At 41.4% G+C, this 15,674-nt stretch overlaps 1 protein-coding gene across 5 annotated transcripts in view; it reads right to left on the bottom strand.

Annotated features, from left to right (window-relative positions):
• Ccm2 (CCM2 scaffold protein) overlaps positions 1 to 15,674 on the bottom strand; it is a 61,031-nt gene that overhangs the window by 10,433 nt on the left and 34,924 nt on the right. For all 5 annotated transcript variants that reach the window (XM_076836789.1, XM_076836799.1, XM_076836773.1 and 2 more), the window contains 2 exons: positions 4,220 to 4,303; positions 3,670 to 3,853 (listed from right to left, as the gene is read on the bottom strand). In XM_076836789.1, the coding sequence (XP_076692904.1) occupies positions 3,670 to 3,853; positions 4,220 to 4,303 (268 nt within the window). The remainder of the gene's footprint in view (positions 1 to 3,669; positions 3,854 to 4,219; positions 4,304 to 15,674) is intronic.

The raw sequence follows: 15,674 nt of genomic DNA, 5'->3' as shown, positions 1-15,674 counted from the left end.
AATATTTTTAATTGGCTGCCTGGCTGTGCCTGGGATGGTTCTTGAGCAGGGTAGGCAGCTGGGAAGTTCAGATAGCATTCATGTGCTATCTCTAAGGACTCCACATCTACCCTCCTGTTAATGGATGCAGCCTGTAAGCCCTACTTCAAAACTACAATTTGCCTCTTTCCTACATCAACACAAACTGCTTAAGCAGATACACAGATGACTCTGTATTTATCTAGCCTTAGCTAAAGTCACCCTCTGAGCAGACGTGGTTCCCTAGTTCCCTCATACTATACTCTCCCAAATACCAGTGACCCTTGGCCTGAAAGATGCATACAGCTAAACCACACACAGCAGACACACAGAGCAGACTTTAGATACCAGTCTGCCAGGCTCTGTATGGGGCACTTTGCATCCCAATTCTGATGAATGAAAATTATCCTGCTGAGAACAGTCCCTGGGACACAGGGATTTATTCCCTTCCTGTGAATCTTAAGTTCTCTCAAAGATGAGTCCTGCTGCTTATGTTTTTATAAAAAAGTTTCTCCTATGTAATGTGTTTTCTCTCTCAAAAAAATCTATTATTTGCTGGGTGTGGTGGCGCATGTCTATAATCCCAGTAGCACAGGAGGCTGAGACAGGAGTTTTGTGGGTTCAAAGCCAGCCTTAACAGCAAGGCGCTAAGCAACTCAGTGAGACCCTGTCTCTAAATAAAATACAAAATAGGACTGAGGATGTGTCTCAGTAGTTGAGTGTCTCTGTGTTCAATCCCCAGTACAAAACTATTATCTACCTTCTTTTCTTTTTTTTTTTAAGTGATGAAAGTTATTTTCTATTCTTTCTTTCTTTTTTTTTTGTTGTTGTTATTTCAAAATTTTTCCATTATCCAAATTGTTTTAATGATTAAAGCTAAGAAATTATCTTGCCGTATAAGGAACAGAAATGGGAGGACCTTCCCTCCCCACCTGCAAGGACCGGGTCAAGAGCTGGTCTCCTCACTCCCTGTCCCCTAAAGGATACCTCCTGTAGATACAAGGCAGAGGAAACAGAGGGTTACCATGGTGCTGGACAGAGTGCTTAGAAGTAGCCACAGAACCTTCTAAGGCCAGAAGGAACAGTTTAAACCTTCTTAACCAAATATCCCATCTTCACCAAATGCATGATCTTCATGACAGTACTTAAACTCCCTTCTGTCCATCTGTAAGATGGGAATCAATGAAATCTTCCTTAAAGATTTATTATAGGGGCTGGGGTTGTGGCTCAAGTGGTAGCGCACTTGCCTGGCATGCATGAGGCACGGGGTTCGATCCCTAGCACCACATAAAAATAAAATAAAGATATCGTGTCCATCTAAAACTAAAAAAATTTTTAAAAAAGATTTATTATAGAGGGCTGGGGTTGTGGCTCAGTGGTAGAGTGCTTGCCTAGCATATGTGAGGCATTGGGTTAGATCCCAGCACCACATAAAAATAAATAAATAAAATAAAGATATTGTGTCCATCTATAACTAGAAAAAAAAAGATTTATTATATAGGTTAAATGAGATAATCATATCAAATGCTTTGTACTAATATGAGTCACATTAAATTGCCACTTTTACTGATTAAAATGTTTAAATACGGACAGTTTCATATTATTCAACTTAGTTCAATGCCTGGAATTAATAGTCAATACTCATTCATCACTGTGAAGGAAAATAAGCACCATGGCTTGAATATTAAATATTCTCCAAAGGCTGATGTATGGAAGGTGTGGTCCCCAGGGGGGCACTGTTGGGAGGTGGCAGAAGCTTTAGGAGACAGGATGATCTTATGTCATTGAGGTGTGACCTCAAACAGGATTATGGAACCCCAGTCCTTTTTTCTTCCTTTGTTTTGCTTCCTGGACATGAGATAAACAGTTTGGTCTACTATACATTCCCTGCTATTACCACCCTGGCATTACAGGCCTACAAGCAATGGATCGATTAATCATGGACCGGAACCTCTAAAACCATAAGTGATGGGGCTGGGATTGTGGCTCGGTGGTAGAGTGCCAGCCTCACATGTGTGAGGCGCTGGGTTCAATTCTCAGCACCACATATAAATAAATGAATAAAATAAAGGTCCTTCAACACTAAAAAATATTTTAAAAAAATAAAAATAAAACCATAAGTGAAAATAAACTTTTCCCTTGGGTACGTTAATGATCTCAGGCATTTTGTTATAGCAATGAAAAATTGACTTAACACATTCACAGAAAAGCAAATAGGAAGGGACCTTGCTAAGACATGCTTGGTAATAGTGCAGAAGGGATGTGCATGTGTGTGTGTCTAAGTGTACGAGTGTATGTATGTGTCTGTGTGACAAAGGCAGTTGTGTGCATGTGAGTGAATGTGTGTGTTTGTGTGTTTTGTGTATAAGTTCACATATGTAATTTGTGTCATTTCATGTCCATGTGATATGTAAGTATGCTGGGGAGGGCATGAGCTACTGCTACACAGACAAGGTAGAACAGCTGTGACTCCCAGCAATCACCTTCCTAACCTTTCCATTACTTGAATAGGTTTGTGACCAAAGGAATGCAAACCAGATTCCTAAGCCAGAACTTCCTGTGGCCTGTTTTTGAGAGTTTACCCAAAGATGTAACTTCACAATTCTGAGACAACAAGACTGCTTCCTAGATTCCCAGGTACTGCTGACCTCAAGTGGACTGAGATTTCCCTCTTTACTACCTAAATAGTGTTTGTTCCAGGCAGAACCACTCCAATCCCTCATGCCTTGCCACTACTCCTCTGGAAATGAAGGACTTCAGGGTAATCAAGATGCCTACAGTGGCCCAATGAGATCAAGTGTTTTGGGGGCAATGCCAGCCTCAGAGGTCACAATAAATATGGAGGATGAACCAAAATTTCTCCCTCATTTCTTAATGACTTGAATGCCAGAATGGAGACCTCCAGAGCTGACAGGTAGCTCCTACCCCAGCATCCAGGAGGGCAGGCACTGAGTAGAGCAATAGGTTAAGAGAGTGAGCAGAAAATGACATTCTTCACAATTCCACCTGCATGTAAAAGCAGTGACAAGAGCCCCTGGACAGAGTCTCCTTTTTGTTGTCCCAGCTTTGGGAACATTGTGGGGAGCTCAAAATGTGGGCTGGAGCTTGTATGGTACTGCATGTCTGTAATCCCAGCAACTTGGGAGGCTGAAGCAGGAGGATCACAAGTTTGAGACAGTCTCAGCAACTCAGCAAGATACTGTCTTAAAATACAAAGTAAAACGTTGGGGATATTGCTCAAATTACCCCTGGGTTCAATCCCCAGCACAAACAAAAACAAAAAACATATATATGGAAGTTGGGCTGAGGGGAGATTCCCACCATAGCCTTCATTACCGCCCTTCTCTCCCACCTGGCTAGTGGAAGCAACACCAGTATAGGGGAGGCTGAGCCCCACCAGGAAGAGGGACAGGACACTGCTTCTTTGGATACTGGTCCCGAAGGCTCTGATTTGACAGGGACTCCAGGGTCACAGCAGCTGATTGCTAGCCCTCCTCTGGCTGACCTCTGGGATAGGAGATCCAATTCTTAGCCACAACAGATAAGAGTGCCCAACACAGAGCTGCAGAAGCTGTCTCTAGAGTTTCATGAAAGTCACGAACACTCCTCAGGACAAGGATCCTTCTGACCCCTAGTCATCCAGGTCCATACCCGTCTTTAAGACCACCAGGTGTGCGGCATCATCTCGGACATAGGAGACAGCAGCAATGTCGTGGATGGGCACCCTGAGGATGATGTCCTCCCCGTCCCTCCAGGCCAGCTTGACATTGTAGGCAGACAGGCTGAGCACAGCATCGTGTTCCTGGGTCAGGTGTCCAGGAAGCAGGTGGGCTCGCTGGAAAGAACCACAGGGCATCAGAAATGCCAGGTGTGCCGAGGCCTGTCCTGGGCTCTTCTCCAGGAGCACTGTACTGGCTGATATCACTCATGTGACCAGTGTGCCTTTAGATTCAAAATTATGGTATATAATTGAGATATTTTGAAATTACAAATTTTGGAAAATAGCCCAAAACCACATAAAGCAAATCTGGAGAATAAAGTTAATGTTCAGACTGAGGAACAGTCTTTATGGTCAAGAGCCAAGTGCACCCATAACATAATGGAACTGGGTCATCCCTCTTGGCCATGATATCAAAAGTGAATGGATTAAGGGCTGGTGTTGGCCAAGGGACAGAGCACACAGATGAGAGGATGGGGTTACCTTTGCATTGTCTATGAAATGCAGGATTTCAGTCCTACTGGAGGGATTCAGGTATCCTGGTATAGATGTTAACTGACCTAAATACTGAAAGAAAGTGAAGAAAAACAGTCATGAGAAATGGGAATTGGGAAATGAGCCAACACCACCATAGCAAGATCAACTGAGCATGTCTCATACTCAGGCCACCAGTTCTACGAGGTGAGTACTGAATTCTCACACAAGTTTCCTAGAGCTCAGGACAACCCTCCCACATTTCCTATATTCAAGATCATCATCTAAAGTCCTACAAAAGGCATTTTAAAACTAGGTTTCATAGCTAACCACTGATGGCAGGTGTTTCCTTGCACTTCTGGAAGAACTGAAAACAAGGGCACCATGCAATAGCCCCCACTAAAAATAAACCCTAAGTTGCAAAGGTCAACACAGCTGAGAAAAATGAACACAAAGAGAGAAATGAAGTGCCATGGTTTAAATGTGTCCCTCAAAGTTCATGTGTTGGAAACGTAACTCCCTGACGCAACCATGTTGAGGTACAACTTTTAGGAGGTGATTCGGTCTTAAAGGCTCTACCCTCAGGAATGGGTTAATAATGCTGTTATGGCAGGAATAGGTTCATCCTTAGGAGTAGGGTCCTTATAAGTTCAACTCCCTTTTTGCTCTCTCACTTTCTTCTCCTTCCACCTTCTGCCCTGGGATGACACAAGAAGGTTCTCACTAGATGCCAGCCCCTTTATCTTGGATTTCTCAGTTTCTAGAACCATGCAAAATACATTCTATTATTTATAAAATTATCCAGTCTGTGGCATTCTTTTTTATCTTTATTTTTTGCAGTGCTGTGAATCAAACTAGAACCTTGTACATGCTAAGCAAGTGCTCTACTGCTGAGCTACATCCCCAGTCCCCAGTCTGTGGCATTCTATTAAAGCAACACAAAACATATAAAGATAAGATGTAAATAAGTTATTTTGTAACATGTGGCAATGAGGCACTTGGCTCAGCAAAGTATCATGATGAAGAACATCGGAGCATGGAGGCTCTGAATGGCAGCTCTGAGTCTGCTGTGTTCGTGTCTGGGTCTTATGAACTAACACAATATTTTTAATGGTTTGTTTTTCTAAATGGATCACTGATTTCTTCCCAAGAAGAGACAACTTCTTCTTTTCGCTATTATAATTTTTTATATATTTTTTATTTGTTCTTTTTAGATATACATAATAGTAGAATGTATTTTGACATATATACATAGAGTATAACTTAATTCTAATTAGGATAAGAACAGACTTTTTTTTTAATATTTTAATTTTTTTTTAATTTTTTGCAGACACAACATTTGTTTGTATGTGGTGCTGAAGATCGAACTCGGGCCGCACACATGCCAGGCGAGCGCGCTACTGCTTGAGCCACATCCCCAGCCCCAAGAACAGACTTCTTGTACTCAACATTTCTCTTGATTCATCAACTCATAATTTTGGTTTTATATTTTAAAAGGATTAAGTGGGACTTCCAGTTTCTGGTCTAGCATTTAAGAGCTTGGAAGCTGGCACTTCCATACTTACAACAAGAACGCTGACTGAAAAATCAACAACTGTTCTCAGATTTATCAAATAACTAAGGTCCCAGGGAAAACCACTACCCCCTAAACTGGAAAGACAGACTGATGGATGATGAGAATCACAGCTTACCAGGAGGAGAAACCCTGGAGCTTGCACTGATAGAAGCAGAAGGGGGTGATGACAAGTACTGAAGACTAAGCATGGACCAGCTTGGGGGCTCAATCACAAGGGACTCTACCATTGAGCTACATCTTCATCCCTTTCTAAATTTTTGTTTTGTGAAGAGGGTCTCTAAGTTGCCCAAGCTGGCCTCAAACTTGAAACCCTCCTGCCTCATTCACCCGAATAGCTGGAATTATAAGTGTGTGCCACCATAACAGTCAAAGAAACAATTTTAAAATACAACCAGAGAATTCTATTATCCCTTACTGTGTCTAAAAACAGAGTATCTGGGGCTGGAGATGTGGTTCAAGCGGTAGCGTGCTCACCTGGCATGCGCGGGGCACTGGGTTCGATCCTCAGCACCACATAAAAATAGAGATGTTGTGTCCACCGAAAACTAACAAATAAATATTTAAAAAATTCTTTCTCTCTCTCTCTCTTCTCTCTCTCTCAAATAAATAAAAAATAAATAAATAAAAACAGAGTATCAAAATATGAGGCAAAGAGGCTGGGGCTGGGGCTCAGCAGTAGTGCACTTGCCTTGCATGTGTGAAGTATTGAGTTCGATTCTCAGCACCTCAAACAAATAAATAAATAATAAAGGTCTATCAACAACTAAAAAATATTTAAAAAAACAAACCTTAAAAAAAAATGAATCAAAAACAGATGGATCAGTAGGGCATAGTGGTGCACACCTGTAATTACACTGACTCAGGGATCATAAGTTTGAGACTAGCCTCACCAACTAAGTGAATCCCTAAGCAACTTAACAACATCCTGCCTCAAAATAAATGATTCAAAGGGCTGGGGATTTAGCTCAGTGATAAATTGCTCCAGTAATCCTAGCTACGTAGAAGACTGAGGCAGGAGGATCACAAGTTTGAGAACAGCCTGGGAAACAGTGAGATGCTGTCTCAAAATTAAAAAATAATAATAATAATAAGGGTTGAGAGTGTAGTTCAGTGTTATAACAGCCTGGGGTTCAATCCCCAGTGCAGCAAAAAAGAGGAGGAGGAGAAGAAAGGGAGGGAGGAGGAATAAGGGAAGGAGGGGGAGGAAAGCAGGGGTGATAAGAGAGAAGGGGAGAGGAAGGGGAGGAGAAGGGGAGAGGAAAGGGAGAAGGAGGAGGACAAGGAAAGATGGAAGGAAGGATGGACAGATGGACATAGCGGAACTCAATAGCACCAAAATACTTTTTGTTTTTTAGTACTGGGTTGCTCACATGCAACATTCACCAACATGCTTCCCATGTGCTAGGCAAGCACTCTACTGCTAAGCTACAACCCCAGCCCCATACTTACATTTTTAAAAAATAGAAACCATATGATGTCTGCTCTCAGACCACAGGGGAACACCTTGAAAGGTGTTCTACCAAAATTCTATCAAAATTCCCAGAAGGGGAAACAGGCAATGCGAATGGTCCTATGATCTATTAAAGAAACCAAATCAGCTATGAATAGCCTTCCAAAAAAAGAAACCACAAGGCCCAGATGGGCTCATTGGTAAATTCTACCAAACATTTAAGGAAAAAAAATTACACCAATTCTCTACAATCTTCTCCAGAAAACAGGAACAGGGAAAACACTTCAGAACCTATTCTATGAGGCCAGCATTACCATTTTATTAAAAAAAAAAAAAAAAAAAAAAAAACCCAAGACAAAGACATTAAAAAAAAAAGAAAAAAAACATATAGACCAACATTTCTCATCAATATCCATGTAAAAGTTCTAAACAAAATATCAGAAAATTGAGCTGAACCATATAATGTACCATGACCAAGTGGGATTTATCCCACATGGTTCAACATTTGAAACTCAATTAATGTAATTCATCTCATCAACAGGCTAAAGAAAGAATCATATCAACAGATAGAGCAAAAGCTTCTGACAAAATCTAAACCCTACTCATGACAAAAACACATGACATGGTGGTGCATACCTGTAATCATAGATACTTGGGAGGCTGGCAAATTGGAGACCAGCCTATGCAAACTCAATGACAATCTGTCTCAAAATAAAAAGGGCTGGGGATGTAGCTCTGTGGTGATTACTTACCTAGCATGAGTGAGGCTCACAATTCAATCAACAGTAATTCGGAAAAAAAAAAAAATACAACTCACATCATACTTAAGTGTAAGAAACTAGATATGTTTCCCCTAAGATGAGAATAAGGCAAGGATGTCCTCTTTCATCATTCTTATTTTTTCCCATATTTTAAAAAAGTATTTATTTATTTTTTAATTGTAGGTGAACACAATACCTTTATTTTATTTTTATGTGGTGCTGAGGATAGAACCTAGGAGGGGGAGGAAAGCAGGGGTGATAAGGGAGAAGGGGAGGCAAATTCCCTACCACTGAGCTACAACCCCATCCCCTCCATATTTTTTATTGGCACATTATAATTATACATAACGGTGGGACTCACTGTTACATTTGTTCATACACATTCTCATCACTATTATTTAACTTCTGGCTAGATGTCCTAGCTAATGCAATGTGACAAGAATAAGAAACAAAGGATACACAGGTTGGGAAGGAAAAAATAAAATTGTCTTTGTTCACAGATGACCTCTGAACCAGAGAACCATGCTCTGGAAATCCAAAGAGAGAAAATATGACACAAAACCAATCAATCTAATGCTACACAATGCAGCCTGCTCACTAGACAGAAAAGGAAACAGAGAAAAAATAACTGGCTAAAGCACATTCAGGGCACTCCAAAAATACAAGTTTGGACTTAGAGTGCTCGCCTCACATATGCAAGACCCTGAGTTCAATCCTCAGCACCACATAAAAATAAATAAAGATATTGTGTCCAACTACAACTAAAAAATAAATATTAAAAAAAAGAACTGCTGTAAGTCAACAATAACAACAACAAAAAAAACCCTAATTTTAAAAAGGGGAAATAACTTGAATAGACATTTTTTTCTAAAAAAGATATACACATGACTAATAAGCACATGAAAGGTCTTCAATATCACTAATTATTAGGGAAACGAAAGTCAAAACTGCAATGAGATACTAACTCACAGCCACGAAGATGGCTATTATTAAAATATAAAAATTGGAGGGATAACACCTTTTAGTGAAATTATGGAGAAACTGGAACCTTTATACACTGCTGGTGGCAATGTAAAATGGAGCAGCTGCTATGGAAAACAATATTGTGGTTCTGCAAGAAATTAAACCAAGAATTAGCATATGATCCAACAATTCCACTTCTGGGTGAATATACATTTTAAAAAAAATCAGAGCAGAGACTTTAAACACATTGACATTTACAATCAACAAATGGTAGAAACAACCCAAATGTTCACTAATGAATAAAGTGTGATATATCCATACAGTGGAAGAATTTCCTCAAAGAGGAAGAAAATTCTGACACCTGCCATGATACTGATAAACCTTGAAGATGTTGTCCTAAGTGAAATTAAACAGTCATAGACGCACAAATACTGTATTATTCCACTTATACAAGGTGCCTAGAGTAGTCATATTCACAAAGAGAGAAGAATGGTGGTGGCCAGGGGCTGCAGAGAAAGGGAATGGGCAATCACTGTTAATAACGATGATTTCGGTTTCGGGCTGGGGTTGTGGCTCAGTGGTAGAGCACTTGCCTAGCATGTGTGAGGCACTGGGTTCGATCCCCAGTACCCAATTAAATAAACAAACAAACAAACAAACAAAATGAAGCTATTGTGTCCATCTAGAATTAATAAATAAAAATTAAAAATAGCAACGATTTCAATATGGGCCGACGAAACATCTGGACATGGATGGTGGTGATGGTTATACAACAGAGTACTTAACACTATTGAACTGTATACTTGAAAATAGTTGAGAAGGCAATATGCAGGGTGTGAGCTGTATTATAGATTGAACCCAGGGCCTTGCACATGTAGGCAAGCCCTCTACCACTGAGCTACATCCCCAGCACCCCCACCTTTTTTCTTGAGACAGTGTTATGGTTTAGATATTCGGTGTCCCCAAAAAGCTCATGCATAAGACAATCCAAGAAAATTTAGAGTTGAGGACTGGGGTTGTGGCTCAGTGGTAGAGTGCTTGCCTAGCATGTATGAGGCACTGGGTTTGAGTCTCAGCACTGCATATAAATAAATAGTCTATTGACAACTAAAAAAAAAAAAAGTAAGTTCAGAGGTGATTGGGTTTTGAGAGTCTTAATCTAATCAGTGTGTTGATTCACACTGATTAACTGGGTAGTAACTATAGGCAGGTAGGGTATGGCTGGAGGAGGTAGGTCACTGAGGGTATGTCTTTGGGGCTTAAAATGTGTTCTTGTTGAGGAGAACTCTCTCTCTCTGCTTCCTGGTGGCCATGTCCTGAGCTGCTTTTTTCCTTCATACCTTTACACCATGATGTTCTTGACTTACCTCGGGCTCAAAGTACCCAAATCAGTCATCTATGGACTGAGACCTCTGAAACCATGAGCCCTAAATAAACTTTTCCTCCTCTAAAATTGTTCCTGTTGGGTCTTTTGGTCACAGCAGTGAAAAGCCAACTAACACAGATAGGATCTGGCTAAGTTGCTTAGGCTGGCCTCAAACTGGTGATCCTCCTGCCTCAGTCTCTCAAGTTGCTGGGATTACATGCGTATACCACCATGCCCAGCAGAGATGGCAAACTTTATAGTCTATTGACAACTAATATATGTTATGTATATTTTACAACAATAAAAACTTTATCTTCTTAGTTTTATTCAAAAATTTATTTTGCAACCAGGCGTGGTAACACACACCTGTAATCCCAGAGGCTCGAGAGGCTGAGGCAGGAGGATTACAAGTTCAAAGCCAGCCTCAGCAATTTAGTAAGGCCCAAAGCAACTTAGCAAGACCCTGTCCCAAACAAAACATAAAAAGGACTTGGAATGTGACACAATTGTAAAACAACCCTGGATCAATCCCTGGTACAAAAAAATTTTTTTTAATTTTATTAAAAACTTTTTCAATGATCAGTGCTACACTGTACATTAGCTATCATTTCTAGCTTTGTATCATCCAAAAATATTATTTTGTGTTTTCACTCAAATGAGTAAAAAAATATTGATGACGGCACACACCTATAATCCCAGTAACTTGGGAAGCTGAGGAAGGAGGCCAGCCTCAGCAACTCAGTGAGGCCCTTAGCAATTTAGAACCTTTCTCAAATTTTTAAAAAGGGCTCAGTGGGTAAAGCACCCTTAGGTTCAATCCCCAGTAGCAAAACACACACATTAAGATTGGGTCATATATGAAGTGCTTCACTAAAACAAAAATACCCTGATACCATGTCTACACAATTGAACAAGAACTCCCCCCAAGACTGTCCAAGGCCTGCATGACACCATGCCATAATACCATCTTCCTTTTCTCACATGTCAATCAAACTCTGGCTACTATGCTTCTAGCTCAGTCCACAGGTCTCTACAGGAAGTAGATTTCCTTTACTCACTTGAGGAATTTTTGTCCTAAAAGATTTGTTTTGGTATCAGAGATTGAACTCAGGGGCACTTGACCACTGAGCCATATTCCTGGCCCTATTTTGTATTTTATTTAGAGACAGAGTCTCACTGAGTTGCTCAGCGCCTTGCTTTTGCTGAGGATGGCTTTGAACTCACAATCCTCCTGCCTCAGGCTCCTGAGCCACTGGGATTACAGGCATGTGCCACCGCAACCTGTGGCCCATCCCCTTTTGGTGGAAGACAAGAGTTCCTCAAACCCCCTTGCTAGAAAACAATGCACAATCCTCCAATGAGCTTGTAACTGCCTCTCTTGGCTCCAGGACTTGCCTATCATGTGCTGGTAGGCACTGAAAAGCAGGCGATGCATGGTGCTAGGTCCTGGTAGTAAAATATTAAGCTGGATAAGTTTGTCCCCACTAAGGCACACCATATGCCACAGCATTTAATAACCTGACAAGGTTCAGGGGTCATTTTAACTTACAGTTGTGGTTCTTAGGAGCTCAGTCCAAGTAAAAGCTGATACTGACCAAAGTAGAGATCACAGAGGTGCTATGGAAGACTATGGGTCTCAGTACTGGGGATCTCAGCATTTGAAGGCTCAGGGAAGGAGGTATGCTGGGATAGACCCATAAAATGACAGGAAATCCCACCAGAGCCCATCCACCATGGTACTACAAACTAGGTGGAGAAGAAGCATGAGCTGGCCAGCTTTTGCAGAAGCAGCTAATGGTGAGATATGCTCTCACAGAACTGGGATCCCCAGAAGCAAGAGGGCAACAGGGTCCTGGAATAGCAAAAGCCAGGTAGTAGCACTTAACCAACAGGGGAAGGGAGGCCTAAATTAATAACAGGGAGTAAAGTCAAAATGGTGATGGGGCACCTGTTGATATGGCTCATAGAACACAGCATTCCTAGCGGCAAGACTGCTCAATATATACAAAGAAGGAGATCAAAACAATTAACAGCTGGGCATGGTGGCACACACCTGTAATCCCAGGGGCTCAGGGAGCTGAGGCATGAGGATCTCGAGTTCAAAGCCATCCTCAGGGGCTGGGGATGTGGCTCAAGCGGTAGCGCGCTCGCCTGGTATGCGTGCGGCCCGGGTTCGATCCTCAGCACCACATACAAACAAAGATGTTGTATCCACCGATAACTAAAAAATAAATATGAAAAATTCTCTCTCTCTCCTCTCTCACTCTCTTAAAAAAAAAAAAAAAGCCATCCTCAGCAACTGTGAAGCACTAAGCAACTCAGTGAGATCCTATCTCTAAATAAAATACAAAATAGGGCTGGGAATGTGGCTCAGTGATTGAGTACCCCTGTGTTAAAAAAAGGGGGGGCAGAAAGTTGAGGTAAGCTTCTGCAATAAAAGTATCTAACCCTGACTCAGTTTCCAGAACTGAAGCAGCTCTTAGACCCAAACACTGATGGAAGGAGAGGACACACCTGTGTGGGAAGGAACTTAACACCAAGGCAAGTATGCCCCATGGTGATTTTGCCAGCATTAAATCTCCAGAGATTTAAATGGCCCAGGTACAAGGTTCCTGGGAACTGGAAATCTGTGAAAGTTTTTGAAGGTTTAGAGGTGATGCTGCTACTTGGGAACCCACACTGCCAACAAACCCTGAATGGGGTGGGGCTATAAGGTAATCAGTGGATTCCAGGTCTATATCTAAATGTCCACTGGGTCAAGACTCAGCTGGTAGTCACCTGCCATTTCCTGAATAACACATATAATATATAAAAGGAGAAGACACACTTAGTAGAGTGCAGAATTCTCATGATGACCCTTGGACCTATAGACAAAAGAGCTACTGAAATAGAAAAGACCATCTCAAACTGATTCCAGCCCCCTACTCTGAGCCAAAGTGGTAAGTCAAAAACAGGCTCAGACCTGTGGACCTGATGATGTGTCATCCCTCCAGGAGACCAACTAATCAGTAGGTACATCGGGACTCCTTCAACCCTACAATAGGAATCCTTTCCTAGCAAGAATGAGCGCATAACGCAGTTATAGTTCTGCCTCTCCTGCCTGTGGCATCAGTCAGCTCCATTCTCCCGGGGCTCATAGAATACCTGATTTCTGATGTGGGACGGCATGTGACATTACCTTGGACTAGGGGATTCATTTTGTACTAAAGAGATATAAAAGTAGGCACAAGATTGTGGGAATCAATGGTCCTATATAATGCCTGATTGTCCAGAATTGTCAAAACTGTCCAACGGAGTTGTGGAATGGTCTCTTGAGGGTATAGCTGAAGGGCCACCTGTATGACATCCCAAAAGAATGCTTTCTCTCCTTTCAGAGGCATTATGCATCTAAACCATAGTCACTACATGGTACTAGGTCTCTAGTGGGAAAAATGCAGGGGTCTAGGATCCAAGGTATGGAAGCAGGAGTGGCTCTAATCACCATCAACTCAAGTGACTGCTGGGGAAACTGGTACTTGCTGACCTCTTCAATTTAGGCTCTGCAGGTTTTGAGGGTCTAGATCCCAGGGACAAAATACTTCTATCAGGAGACACAGGGGCTGGGATTGCGGCTCAACGGTAAAGCGCTCGCCTAGCTCGGGTGGGACCGGGTTCGATCCTCAGCACCACATAAAAATAAAGGCATTGTGTTGTGTCCATCTTCACCTTAAAAATAAATATTAAAAAAAAAAAAGAGGAGACACAGCAAGAAATAGTGGCTAGCTGGTCACTTTGGGTTCCTCATGTTCATGCATATGCAAGCAAAGAAAATAACAACTGTTCTACAGGGGAGTTGACCCAGATCACCATGAGGAAGTGGGGACATACTATAAGGAAGTGGGGACAGTCCAGAGTACGCCTTAAATATCTCTAGATATTCCCCCACCCATCAGCAGGCAAATTGGCAACCATGACCTACAGAATAGAAGCTACTGAAGTAGAAAACACTATTTGGAAAAGGCCACTGGTAAGAATAAGATGATTAGTTATAGTTCATAGGTATTGAAATTTATCCAATATGTATCTAGACCCTGGGGCAAACAACTGAGACTAGCAGATTCACCAGGCAGGTGAGGAAACTCTTATTGCACCGGCAGTGGAGGAGGATAACAAGGTGTGCTCAGAGTCATTGATGCAGTGGGGACTGCACTTCATCGGGGAAAGGTTTCCAGCAAATAAGACCAATTGATGCTGAAGAAGCAGGGTCTGGATGGAGTGAACTTAGAAACACAATATCAACAAGCAGAAGGCAGAAAGCAGCACATGTGGTAGACATCCCACCCAGGGTCCCCACCATTCTGAGTGTTGATAAAACTCCCTGATTCCATCCTCTGCATCCCTCCCATCAACAAAGGTGGCAGAACTGGGATTGAACAGACAATTTTCACACACTTTTTCCTCCACCCTCCCCAGCCTCCCCTCCTCCCCAACAGGCCCCTAACAGTTCAACTGAACATAATCTCATTTCAGATTCTGCTGCTGGAGAATCACTGGAAACAAATACAAAGACGAATGATAAACCAGCAAGAGACATTTGCCATTAATTTTACAGCAAAGGGCTAAGTTACCTGACATACCGACAGCTACTGAAAATACAAAGAAAATAGGCACAAATATCCAAAGGAAAAAAGGGGCAGTGGATCTAGAAAGACAGTATGAAAGAAATTTGACTCTTGACTATTTGAAAAGACACTCAACCTCACTTGTAAGTAAAACTATAATGAGGAAACATTATAGTTACTTCTATTGATTAGCAAATATCAAAAAGGTTGCATACACACTGTGTTGTTCCTCAGAGGGTGGAGACAGGTACTCTCAAAGACTGCTGAAGGCATGCACAGGCTTAACTTCTCTATGAAGAGCAATCTGGAATTCTCTGTCAAATTAAAAAGTAACCTAGACTTACAGATCCAGAAATTCCATTCTGAAATTTTTCTAATATGTATCTAGAGTAAAATGTGTGTAATTGTATATAACAAATTAAATATGCATTAATAGGTCACTGGTTAAATAAAATATGGTATAGCAATATAAAGGAACACTATGCAGTCATTAAAACAAGTGAAGCAGCTTTACATGTCAGTGTGACATTCTGATATATAAAGAAATATATAGTGGAGTACAAAAAACAAGGTACAGGCAATGATTTTTTAAATAAACCCCCACAGCAGATGTAACAAAAGCAAAAATAGACAAATGGGATTATATCAAACTAAAAAGTTTCTGTACAGCAAAAGAAATAACCAAGAGAATAAAGAGATAATCTGCAGAATAGTAGGAAATATTTGCAAATTCTATCCACTAAGGGG

The sequence above is a fragment of the Callospermophilus lateralis genome, chromosome 1 (assembly GCF_048772815.1).
Source record: "Callospermophilus lateralis isolate mCalLat2 chromosome 1, mCalLat2.hap1, whole genome shotgun sequence".
In the NCBI taxonomy this organism is placed as follows: Eukaryota; Metazoa; Chordata; class Mammalia; order Rodentia; family Sciuridae; genus Callospermophilus; species Callospermophilus lateralis.
This window is presented reverse-complemented; position numbering and strand designations above follow the sequence as displayed.